At 35.7% G+C, this 13509-nt stretch overlaps 2 protein-coding genes across 4 annotated transcripts in view; both read right to left on the reverse strand.

The window, feature by feature from the left end:
- The window catches only part of LOC139964689 (1-phosphatidylinositol 3-phosphate 5-kinase-like), a 147586-nt gene that overhangs the window by 53854 nt on the left and 80223 nt on the right, over positions 1-13509 (reverse strand). The window lies entirely within an intron of this gene.
- LOC139964714 (melatonin receptor type 1C-like) lies at positions 1220-10488 on the reverse strand. The gene has a single exon (XM_071966572.1). The coding sequence runs from the start codon at positions 5665-5667 to the stop codon at positions 4702-4704; it is 966 nt and encodes a 321-aa protein (XP_071822673.1). The 5' UTR covers positions 5668-10488; the 3' UTR covers positions 1220-4701.

A 13509-nucleotide genomic window follows, 5' to 3' on the forward strand; every position in this document is an offset into this window, starting at 1 on the left:
TGATAGCCAAAATGTTTTTGAGGGTTGCAACTACAAACAAGGAGAAGAAATAAGAAAAAATTTCGAATTAACATTTCTAAAAAAGTTGCAAAATATAACACCATTTTGCAACTACTGTATTAAAGCACCAAAATTTATATGAAAATTTCTCAATTGTGAGGGGCATACCACTTCCCTAGCTTACTCAGGCTACAATATTTCCACTACAGGATCTCTAAAAAATGGTAAAAATTGATGAAAATCAAGCAAAAAAGTTTGAATACCGAGGCTTTAGATGAGCATTCAGACTTTTACTCATTACAATTTCAAGTTTTAAAAAAGGCACTTTTTTTTTCATTTTAAGAATATTAACAGAATATTATTGTAATTAATTTTAATGTCGCTATCAATTTTCACCAGGTATGATGAAAAGCAGACAATGTTTAGACTTGGAAAACTCCAAATGAAAGTACAAAGCATGTAGTACATTAAACTAAAGGACTTATTGTCTATAGAAAGCAAATTGTCACTTAATTATTAAAAGCCGTCATGGTATGGTTGTAACCTAGCGACACTAAAATGTATCTAATAATGTGTCAAAAAACCTATTGATGTCTTACTTATAATGCAAAAACCAAAGTATCTCTAATTGTGTTTACTTCAGTGAGGCACTAGCAATGTACAATTCTGCCCCTGTCTGCCCCTCCCCCATCCCTCCCTTTCACAACACATGGATCCTTTTCTGCATTGAATGCCTATTTGAAGCTTCATTTTCAAATCTGTGGTTTCCTAATTTGACAGCTTTTAATAATTAATTGCCCTCTGATATGGAACTATGGCATATATCTCCAATAAATACATTAAAGCTTTCCATCACATATATGGCTGTAGTAATATGGAACTATGGCATATCTCCAATAAATGCCTTAAAGCTTTCCATCACATATATGGCTGTAGTAATATTTCAGAAGTTTGTAATTAAGAAAGCAATATGGTTTTCCCCAACAATATCAATGCAACTGTAACAATACACAAAGCTAAGACCGTGACATTAGGTTTCCCATCATTACAAAGATGTGTCGATCATAATCTGACAACTAAAAAGCAAAACTATTAAATAAAAATGAGATTTGAAGTTAAATCAATTACTGACTGTAGGCTAGAATAGGATAAGTTGAAGTAGTTCACTCAGGAACTGAAGTTACTATTCCAGAATTTCTTCGGTGGTGACCCCTACTAGTCGGGGAGGGGGCGGGGAAGGGGGGTTGAGAAGACGTCAGGTAGATAAGCCGCATCAGTACCTTGCATACCACGTACAGTACCAGAGATATCATACTGTTTCATTAGATATTTCAAAACCAAATATACCAAATATATATTATTTAAGATCCATAGAACTAGAACATTTCAGTAAGTTAATGCCTGAAAAAGACACAGAGACACCAAGAATATTGTCTTCATTTATGTAATTTTTATGATTTCATCAATCCATGAGAAACAGTATAGACCTTAAATGTAATATTAGTAAACTAGACCCTCTGATAACCATATTTATTAATGTATGCTCTAGAACATTACAGCCATGCACCCATGGCCATATTGCTAAATCTTTCTCTTAATTCTAAACTAAAAACCATTGAAGGACAAGAACATTTACTTCAGTGTGTTTTAACTTGCAAATAAGGCTGTGTCTAATTGGTTATAAGTCCTACAACATGTTTAATAGAGACCAAGGCCAGCTGAATTGGAAAGTTACTTGCATATATATATTGAATCAATAATTCTTCTCTGGTTGTCAGTTTCAGGCATTGTTTATGGTTTGGATCAAAGATTTACTAGATTTTGTAGCAAAATTTACTGTTGATGATATAAATTTTTGATTACATAACAGAAAACAGATCTGCATTTACATGAAACTGGCATAAATTTATATATTAGTGCCAAAGGATATTGAATATTACAACTTTTCCCAATCCCCCTGTCCATTGTATGAAAAACTCTATGGAGCATATCCTTACAAAAACTACTACACAATGTACTAATTATTTGGGTTATAGTGTACATGATGCTCTCCATAATTATCAAACAGAATGCCAATCAAGGTTAATTAATTACTATTGATGGATTCAAAGAGGATGGACAATACCATCAGAATATTAAATCAATAAGTCACATTAACATCCGCAACATTGCAGTAAGAAAATTTTATTTCAAGTTTTTTAAGTTTTAATCTGAAGAACAAAATTTTATAATATGATCGACTCTAAAACAATAGCCTATAGTATAGCCTCTAATATGGAAACTTTCTGTTGTTATACTATAAACTCTTGTATATACAGTATATTACAATTGTGGACAAAATAAAGTTTCATGTACACATGACTTCAATCTGGGTATCCGTATATCACAGAGTTATGAGAATATAAACCTGTACACTATTTCTACTACTCTGGGCCATACATACTAAAATCACAAGAGTTGTGGGCTATAACTGCGCTTATATTTACAATGTCTAAATTTGATCCAAATAGTATTATTAACTGACCAAAACACAAATCCACTGCTCATGTGGACCATGATTTCTAGCAAGTTTTATCAAAGCTATTGAAGTAAGAAATCAGAATAAAATGATAACACAATTCAACAATACACAGATCAAACTATTGAAGCTACTTTCCTTGTTTGGCCAACAATAATTCTGAAAAAAGTACACTCAAAAAGCTGCTTTAAAACACATTACTTTATGAACTTTTGTAGCTATCAAAACATTAATATAGCAGTGTGATGAGGAATTCCAAATGGTTCAAAGCATGTGCTTACAAATGCAGACAACTGTATGTACAGCAATTCAGATATTTTCAAACAAGGTTTTACTTTTTCTTTATTTATATACACTCAGGTGATTGAAGCATAAACCACATTAACATAACATGAACAATACATAGGACAACAGAGGAATTTAATCTAATTTCTGGAATTAAGGACATTTTTGATTGATTTCCTTTTAGTGGATGGCCTTTTGTTATACTGAAAAATTCTGCCATGGGCTATCATTATGTTCTAAGTTTATGTTCGTTAACAGATAAAAGAGGTACAACAAATACAGTTGCAATAGATCTTGTTTGGAAGAAACATTTTTAAGTTTGAAAATTGAATGATTAAACCCTGGTCTGTGCCCAGATTGAGTTCAAATCTGGGTCAAAATTTCACTCGAGACTTGATCGAGAGCTCCATGTTGAACCTGGAGTTGTGTGCTAGAATCAGAATCCAGTGTAGAGAGGCAGCTAGATAGTTATACGTGATGCAAGTAGCTAAGTTTAGTCCTACCTCATTAAATACACCCCTATAGCTAGATCATCCCAGGGGTAACAGAGATCTGAGAAACCTATCCCTCGCAGCCCAAATATCAGAGATAGCACTCAAAATGCCGGGCTGCAAAAACAACTGCAGCCCCTAAAGGCCAGTATTTCTTATTTTGATTTCATGACAATCTTGTCGGCTTCCCAAATTAATTCACCTGCCATATGTCAATCTTTATCGAATTTATAAATGGTCTTGTGTCTAATTATAGCAGGAGCCTAGCTAATCTATTTCAGGAGTAATTAATCTTGATATCCACGTCTGTTCCATAACTTTATTTATTTATAATCAGAATATCCTATTAAATTTTCTGTTACAAGTTTCTAAAATTCTTTTCATAGTCATATATCCAATAATGCATTTAATATACAGTGATCTGCTAAATTAAGTTACTATGATATGAAACGCTTACAGATCAGACCAACATTATATCAATGTCAATATATAGGCTGGCATGTACAAACCTTTGCAATTAACACCATTCAATTGCGGTGAAGTTTGAAGGGATATTCCAGGGACAGAGGAGAAATTTATTCACAAATTCTACATTAGCTAATTAATAAAAGGTTGATGTCATTTGCATATATATGCAGATTTGGCAAGTATTAACAACATGAGTAAAATCACTCCATATACAGTTATCTGAAGCTGATTTTTCTTTTATCTTCATAAAATAAAAGTCGTCCATAAGCGAACAGTTTTTACAACACATTGCCTTTGATGACGGATTAAATTCAGAGTACATTTTGTAGTATTTTAATGTACAGACTTTAATGTATGACATTTCCAGCACCAAACTTGACACAATTATAAAATCAATTTATGTAAGCTTTTGGGGAGTTGCCCTGATGACGTAACAGATTGCATTATCATTTCTATACCAAAGAAATATTTATTTTAACTGATGAAACATTAACTTGTCGACCTTCAAAAAAGATTATCTTAAGATAAATCATGGAACAAACAAAAGGAGGGATGAGCTTTGCAAAGAGCCAATAATTGTGGAATATTTGTTTGTCTCATTATGAGTGTTACATTATATGTAGCCTGCTATATTGATGACAGTATATAGACAACATGCACCTTACATTATACATAGTTTAGTATATATGGTTCAAATTATTCAAGTAGTATAACTACTGATACATCTTGATTTCAGGACAAAGGAACATTTGTTAAGCAGTCATTTTATTGCTATTATTGAAGTAGGCAGGTCTAATCAAGAAAACATAAGGAAAAAAATCCCACAACACCTTGTTTTGGATCAAGACATTTAAAAAACCCAGTAATCCTAATTGATAAACGTCAGCGACTCGAATGGGTACTGACTTAGTTATACAACTAATCCACTGGAATTAAATGCTACAGATTGAATGTGAGAATTTTCTTAAATGAGGCACGAAAGAATCTGTTCGATCCGGCGTATATTAAAGGATTAATGCAAGAATTTGTGAGGATTAATAATATACAAACTTTAAAGAAAAGCGGATAGTGGTAAACCTTATAGCTCAACGCATGATTAATGCAATAAGGTAACATACAAAAACAAAATGCTAGACACACAAACAGCATCATTCTGGTCACCAAAAGTTCTTGTTTGGTTAGAGTATTTCTCTGAGGAGCATCTTGGGAGGTTTGACTCCTCTCGAGCACAATCTGGACACGGTTTCGAACAGATGTGATCTTATAGAACGTTAAGATAGACGAAACGATTATGACTCCGATCACTACACCTATATAGAGAAGTAAGAGTAGGCTACCGTACCACCACGCTATTATACTATCTTCCTTGAAGTGACAGAACTGATTTGCCGGTACGTAGTTAATCAAGTCTAGACCTATCGGTGGTATGAAGACAGTAGCTAGTGATATCACCCATATCAGTATCAGTAAGATGACGATGTTATTCCTTCCACAGTACTGCCGGTAAACGTACCTCGGTTTCGTTATCAAGATGTATCGATTGATCGACGATATTCCCAGAGTCGTGACCGATACGAGCACGACCGTGAGGTTCACTTGAAATACCAACCGACAGAGCTCTGGAGAGTTTTCCATCAGGTTGTCTACGAACAGCCGGACCAGCAGGGTGGGCATCGTGACCAGAGCCACGACGAGGTCCGCGATCGAGAGATTAACGATGAGAGCGTTGGCCCAATTGCGGAGCCGGCTAAAGAACCAGACAGACAGCAGGACCAGGACGTTACCGACGGTTCCGATAATAATGAACGAACAGACTATTAAGACATACACCACTGTGAGGAATGACTTCACAGCCGGCACAGGGGTTTCAGCAGTATTTGATGTAGGGATAGTCGACTTCTCCATGTTGTAATACCTGGCTACCAAACAGGAAAGGGAAGGAAACTTCACTTTATGTCAGATAAAGTCTAGATTGTTCCATTTTACATACCGAAGGATGACTAAAAAGCAGGCTTGTGTTATGCTAGCACTGCAAAATAATAACAGATTCTAATCGACGATGACACAGCTGAAAAAAATCAGAATCATTCTCTCTTGTAAGATATTGTCCTGGCTCCAGGTGTTAAAAGTAAACCTCGCAACATATAATGGAAATGACCACAGCTCGCAATCATTCCAAGATCACATCTGATGAAGAAACGACACTTCATAGGTACACTTTAAGGTGCAAGTCGGTGAAAACATTTGATCTTCTTAAAAACCTGCCTTTGATACTTCCTCGACAATACTCGTCCACGACACAACTTATAATATCGTAATAGACACTTGCTCTCTGCTATCAATCAAACTTAAAATGTCCTCTCAGATATAAACTAGAGGCCTCCAAAGGCATGTCTCTCTCTGTGAGCTATAACAACCTAATTTCAATGACTCGTTGGATGTCTTTAATGTCTTAATAGATGTAAATTACATTCCCGGAGAACAGGTTAAATATGTTTAAAGCAGCATCCGTTCTCACGAACAGAGAATAAAACTCATTCTGTGCTGCAATCATGCAGTCAAGACGATATTTACTGCCACGGACTGTGGAATCACAGATCTGGTGGAAGATGTCAAACACAATGACATACCTTATCACGATCCCGAGTGTAGTCAAGCAAGAATATTAGTTTTTACCTCAGTGGGTTTGATATTATCCCTAAAAGTCAATCTCCTCTCATACGTTTCAAAATTATTACTAAAGACTGGTTTAAAGTAACCACAAGAAATGACCACTAAATTCTTCCGTGAAGATCTCAAAGTGCAGTCCTTTGTCAATTATGAAACATCGGCTCAGGGAAAAAAAGGATTTCACAAAAGTTTGTTTACTCAATTTAGATCAACTTACACTCCATAACACTCTGGTCATAAAAGAAACATCTTTCACAACAAAAAGCTATGGGCAAAGATGCCAATTTGTTCAACTTTGCTTTTAGAATTCTTGGAGAGAATTCACAGGCCACCAGTCGGATATTTCTTTGATGTAAAGAGGAAAATTCAAACAAATCAGTTAAATTGCAGAAACAACAAGTGTTAGCATTCATCCGTGAGAATACTAAATCACTCACTCGATATCACTCGCTTCCTCTTTAGAATTAATCGGCAGCGAATAAGGAAAGGCACAACTTCAACATTTACAGAGTATGATAAGGCATGAATATATCTTAAAGGGCTGCATGCATGAATGAATTCAATAGATTTCACTGATGTCCCATACAACTATTGACATCCAATCTTAATCTCTGCTGATCGACTCAAAATTTTGATCCTTGTCTGCTTCAGAAGAAAAAAACTTCCTTTGGTTGAATATGTAATTATATAATAAATTATTATTATATTAAAGGTACAGCACACGCTCGTGAAGCAAGATTAAGACTTTCCAAGTAAACAAAAGTATTTAACGAGACCAGCTGGTTATTTGCGTAATATCCTGTTCCCATTAAGTGGTTTCTTCTACTCAAAAATGAAATTTGATTCTGTCTGAAAGTAGAAAGTTCTCAATAGCCTTATGTTTTGACACATCTTGAGAAGCACATACAACAAATGTATTTACACTGTTCTATATACGTACAATTTAAACTTTAAATAAAAAACAGAAGTGTGTCACTTTCAGCAGTAAATCAAATTTTTTACTCAATGTAATATCCCGAGAAACAAGAAGTCTATATTTATATTGAAACCTTGTGATTAATATTTGATGAAGTTATTGCTACTACAGTTTGTAAATTGCTTTTAATCAAATGGTTTGATTATTTCCATATTCCAAGATCAATAAAATGTCAAGAATTATCGTCAAATAGTAGCCATCTGTTTAAAGATTAAGCCGAATAATATCATAATGAACACGACAATACGTATATTGAGCCATAAATTTGATATACAGCCTAGCCGGTGTCGTCATTTCTAAGAGAACTTGAATTTGCTTCCTCAAAAAGATTGATTCTTCCATCCAGAATAAATTACATGTCATCAAGAGTGATGTGTTTATAGCAGTTCCATGGTCTATTATTCTCTTGCAACTACATGTGAAACTTCCTTCCTCACAGATATCGAGAATGACAGGGAATCCATAATTATGGAAACGATACTTTAAGTAGCAGAATAAATCTTGGGTTGAAGGGCAGCCGAACTTAACAAACCATCAGTCCCAAGATCCATGTAAAATCACAAACTATATGTCTCAAAAATTTTTAATAAAGTTGGAGGACTGTGGAAGCAAGGTGCTGACGAAATACACTGTACTAGTGACACAAAGGTTGAGTGGAAATTCATTCATGGTTCTATGCTTGTATTAGGTTGTGATTAGGCATACCGGGACTAGCGAGCAGGAAGTCATATACATGGAGGTGATTGCTTGGAATCTCAAAGGACATACAAGAGCAAAGTGAAAATCAATGAGGATTGGGTACTTTATGATATATTTTGTTCTGTAAATTTACCAACCTTAAAGAACACACTATATGCTGGGGCTCAATAAAAGGGAACTATTGAAACAATAAGGTAGTGACATTAATTTCCATGATGTTAACTTCAATAATTATCTATTATCTGTGATTAACACAGTATAAACACAAATGTAGACCTAAAGTTTCTGAGTAAATTGCAAATTGTGGTTTAAATTATTAATTACTGCTGTATTGGACTATCATTCAACAAAATGATTAAGGTTTAAAATAACCTTATATCATAAAAAGAATCATATTGTTTTGGTGTTAGCTAGGATCTCTTTGTGTTATGCATAGACATCACTGAATCTCTTTGAAGCAATTTATTTCTATGTTAAAAACTTTGAAGGACTTCAGAATTGGCCCCAATTATTTGCAAGTTAAAACAGCTAAAAGCTCCCTTTCCTGGGAGCAAATGCTGTGGCCCTCAAAATTGCTTTTAGGCAAAGCAGCGCTAGAAGTAAACAAAAAGTTTCATTGAATGGAAAATACTTTGATGGTTAAAAAACAATGCTTGCTAAAGTTTAGACATAACTAGAGAGACTATTATTTATATTTCTTACACAATTTGGGAAAATACCCAACAATTTAAGACCTTTCAGTAAGTATAAATGCAGCAAGAAATTATAATTCTCTCCTGAGCCTACAAGAAGGAGTATTACTTATCATTTAGTGAAAGACAAAGACTTAATTACAGCAGGAAATGATACTTCTCTCCTTAGCCTACAGAGAAGGAGTGTATTAATTATCATTTAGTGAAATACAAAGCGAACAGCAAATGGTAGTGTTTGATTCACACAGCTTTGGTGTACTCATGTTAGTGTGTTAAACGACTGATAAAATCTATGCATTTTACCACAATGTAAGCAAAATTTACATATATGGCACCTAAACACCTAATGGAATGTTTGAGGGCTCCCTCAATAAAGCATTAAATTCTCTATTCACTTTCAATCAAATCATAACCTAATTTAGACATTAGAGTGTTTCAAATTGTTGGAGTAAAGTTTCTATATGGCTGCAGCGCTTACATTTCGCTCAAGAAACTTAGCGATATATCATACTACAACATGTTTTAGATGCATCAACCCCTAAAAAATAATGGAACGATCTTGGCTTTTATTTACTTTTTGGCTAATTCAAGGTGCAGTCAGTTGTGCAATAATTTTGTCCCTATGGGCATTTTCAGCTATTTAACATTCCCATATTTGACATGTTTAGGAGGACATGTTACTATGCAGGTTCATAACTCTACAGCATACAGGATATTACTGTTTGCTATGGGTTTGATTTTGGACATAGTTAATGTGGTGGGTAGGCCGGTATTTGGATAGCCGCATACCTATTATTAAAGAAAAACAATCAACTGTTGTATAAGACAAGTTAATGTAGGAAGATAGCAGTGATATTAGGATGAAGAGAAACCACACTCAATATTAATTTATAATAATTAACTGCAGTCATTTCAAATTTACCAAATTTTTAAACTAATTTTAACACTACAAGTGCCTTAACAAAGTTATGCAAGCCCATATACTTCTTATTCAAACATATAAAGTGTTATGGTTTTCCTGTAATTTCTGCACAGGTTTGTGTGTGTAGAAATTAAGTACAAGCATAAAAATGATAGAACTATATTTATATGAACCATCAGCCTTTATATAGTGATATTTCTTGCAAATGTCCGTTCTACTTCAGAACATTTTCAGATTTTTACTGCTCTGAACCCAAATGATCCCTGATCACCACACAAAATAACTGGATACATACTTGTTCTCACTATAAGGTGGATCAGCAAACTACATATGCAGTTCATCCTAGCTTGGCCAAGTTAACATGTTTACAGACTTTAACCTATGGTCATCTCAAGTGACCTTTGACCTCCACAAACTTGAACTCATTCACAAAGTACCTGCTTCAATCACCATGCACTTCTGAGTTGTCTTGTTAACCAGTCACATGCCTGCATACACACCATCACAAAATTCCTAAATTTGCTTTCAGCACAATATCATGGCTTAAGTCAATGCCAGCAACATAGAGATGCACTTTAAATGGTTGTGTATTGGTACAACTTTCAGGTTTATGTGGGTTTTTCTAATACACATGACAGACAACATCAAATCAAAAGAATTTTGTAATAAACTAATGATATCAATATCACATTTATATGCATGGGCTCTTATTAATGTTTGACTAGAATCATACAATTATTGGTTTTAATATCGTCTAATTGGAATCTACCCCCTCTTTTTCTTCTCCCCCTCTCGTTCTCCCCCCCCCCCTCTTGTTCTTCTCCTCCCTCTCGTTCTCCTCCCCCCTCTCGTTCTCCTCCCCCCTCTTGTTCTCCTCCCCCTCTCGTTCTCCTCCCCCTCTCGTTCTCCCCCCTGTCGTGTTCTCCCCCCTGTCGTTCTCCTCCCCCACTTGTTCTCCTCCCCCTCTCGTTCTCCTCCCCCTCTCGTTCTCCTCCCCCCTCTCGTTCTCCCCCCTGTCGTTCTTCTCCCCCCTCTCATACTCCTCCCCCTCTTGTTCTCCTACCCCTCTTGTTCTCCTGCCCTCTCGTTCTCATTATCAATTTGTACCTTACTATATTGTTTGTCTTTTAATTAGCATTGCAGGAATGCAGACACCTCTATTACTTCTCAGACAGAAAAAGCACTTCATTGATGAGTGATGACTGTAAAGATCAGATTATTTATGGTTATCAGAATCAAATGATAGCCTTAATAATCATCAACAGCAATATTGCAAACCTACGTGGAGGTTAGGGGGGGGGGGGGAGGACTCTCCATAATTTGTTTTCTTGGCAACAATGGAAAAATAAATTTAGGAGATGGGAAAAGTGTACAATGCAAATATACAGACATACAGATAACTATTTTCGACATGCACAGAACTACAGGGTGATGTACTATAACTGCAGCGTACGGCTTTAATTTCAATTCTAAGTCGAGAAATCAGCTAACCACACCAGAGATTGACAGAAGTAGATCATTTTAGATGTAAACTAGAGCATCAAAATGCACAGTAGCTCTCACATGATTTATCATTTGGACAAGTATGTCTCAATGAATGAATCTATTTTGACACCTTAAATTAGGGCGCCAGCAGTCTTAATAACTTGCCCGCCTCCAGACGCTTCCTGTACAACTGAGTGTTCAGCTGGATAGTGCATTCTGAGTACTATTACTGTGTTCCCCTATTTTTGTGCGACCCATTTTCATGTAAGCACATACAGCATTAAGCCTACATCTAATTAAGGCTAGGCCCTAGCCTAATGAAACTAGTTGTCCATCCTATACCTCCAGACTTGAGTAACCCACACATTTTGGGGACTATGGGAGCGGGGGATGGGGGGGATGGGAATGTTAATACAGAGCCCCTTAATACAAGTAGTAACCTCCACTTTGGAAACAATATCAGTCGACAGTTGGAACAAAGTAGTGATGTATCATATCATACGGCACATACCACATTAGGACAGGGGGACATGCTAACCATATCACTTAACTGAGCTCAACAGAAATTTGATACAGATATAAACAATGGCGTCATGTTTAAATACTATAAACAATTTATTTGTGGAAATACCAAACATGATGATATTGTTTCATCACTTCGCTCCAGCATACAGAAAAAATTTAATTCCACATAAGAAGCTAACAAAATTGCAAATTGAAAGAGTAAAAAACAAAGTTGCTTCAATTTTTTGAAAAAGTTTGACAATTAATATCTGGAACTCCATAATCTCACACACTGTAATGTGTGAGCTAATAATATGCAGAGCTGTAAACAGCTGCTATGAAGTTTTTTACAGAACGTAAACAAAGTTGCTGTTTATTAGTTTCCATTGTAAATACAATGTGCCTTAATGTTAGCCATTCCCTGTGCCTACATATAATGATACAAATAATATTGAGGATTTATAAAATGCAGACATATCCTATGATAATGGTGCTCAAGACGCAATATTCTAAGAATAATACCACACCTTTCTGTATTTGTCCTTCTCCAGTTTATTCCCTACCCCCTTCCCTTAATCCTTCCTTCGCCCTCCACTGTTTATCTCCTATCTCTCCTCTTCCCCTGTTGGTTTCTTTCTTTCTTCTCTCCATCCCTTGTCTACTAATCCCCTTACATCCATCTCTTTGTGTTCACCATGCTCATTAACTTGTCTGTATTCTGTGCATGTTTTTGTCCCTTCTGTTACTGTTACTTGTCATTCAGCCTTTCAAGAAAATCCTGCTAGGATGGAAACGTCAGGCCAACTTACTTTTACACATTCTACTACACAGGCTCTCGAGTGGATAAGCAGTTTGCTAACAGTTTTATTTTATTTTGAAGAATAATAACTGTTAGATATGGAAATAACAAGTTGAGGCATTCCATCTGCTTACTGTACATATCTGCAAAATGCTTGAATGTCCTATCAAGACTGAACAAAATGTTCACAAATGTACATAATACAGCACAAAAAAATCTATTGAAAGGTCTCATGAGTTGATTTTATCAAGACTTTTATTAAAAGTGTGAACCACATTATTATCTTATTTTTAGTTTTAGTTCATATGTTGAAATGTTTTCTGGTAAATTGTTACAGTTTTTACTACTATTAAATATTCAAACTTGAAATACAGACCACCACTTCATACTTGAGTTGCCAGCAAACTTCGCTAAAGACATATATCTTACATCGATCCCCCTAAGATCATTAAAACTATTGAAGTAGCTCAAGGAAGCCAAGGAAATTACAGATGGAGGAGAAAATACAATCATTTTGAACAAGCAAAAAGCTCTCAAGAGGATTCACCATGTCAGATATGAAAATATTTTACCACCCCCACGTTGAAAGAGAGGCATAAGAACAGTGGCGTCACCAGACTTTTCAGTCTGGGGGGGCACAAGCATTTGATGGGGGGCACTTAGGTGGATACGGATCGCTGTCCTGGGGGAGGGGTCTAAGGGGAGGGGGTGCACCCCTCCCCTTTGGAAAATTTTCGCATACGGAGGTGGGCTAGATGCAAAATGGTGCCACATTTGATGCTAAATTCGATCTGAAGATATCTCCGGAAATTGCTATTTTTGAGGTAATGATTTTAACAACGCGCAGAATTTTGCAGAGGATATGAACCACATGCTGTCGATATTATTCCTAACCCTATCAATAGAACCTACATTTGTTGAATTAATGTGTGCATGACCCCGACTCCTTTCTTGTCCTTCTCGTTTTCTCCCATTATCTATTAAGATGTAACAGGTTCCA

This window comes from Apostichopus japonicus, chromosome 23, assembly GCF_037975245.1.
Source record: "Apostichopus japonicus isolate 1M-3 chromosome 23, ASM3797524v1, whole genome shotgun sequence".
In the NCBI taxonomy this organism is placed as follows: Eukaryota; Metazoa; Echinodermata; class Holothuroidea; order Aspidochirotida; family Stichopodidae; genus Apostichopus; species Apostichopus japonicus.

What these genes read in the sequence shown, in the direction of transcription:
- LOC139964714 (XM_071966572.1), bottom strand. Translation starts at nt 5,667, where the DNA reads ATGGAGAAGTCGACTATCCCTACATCAAATACTGCTGAAACCCCTGTG.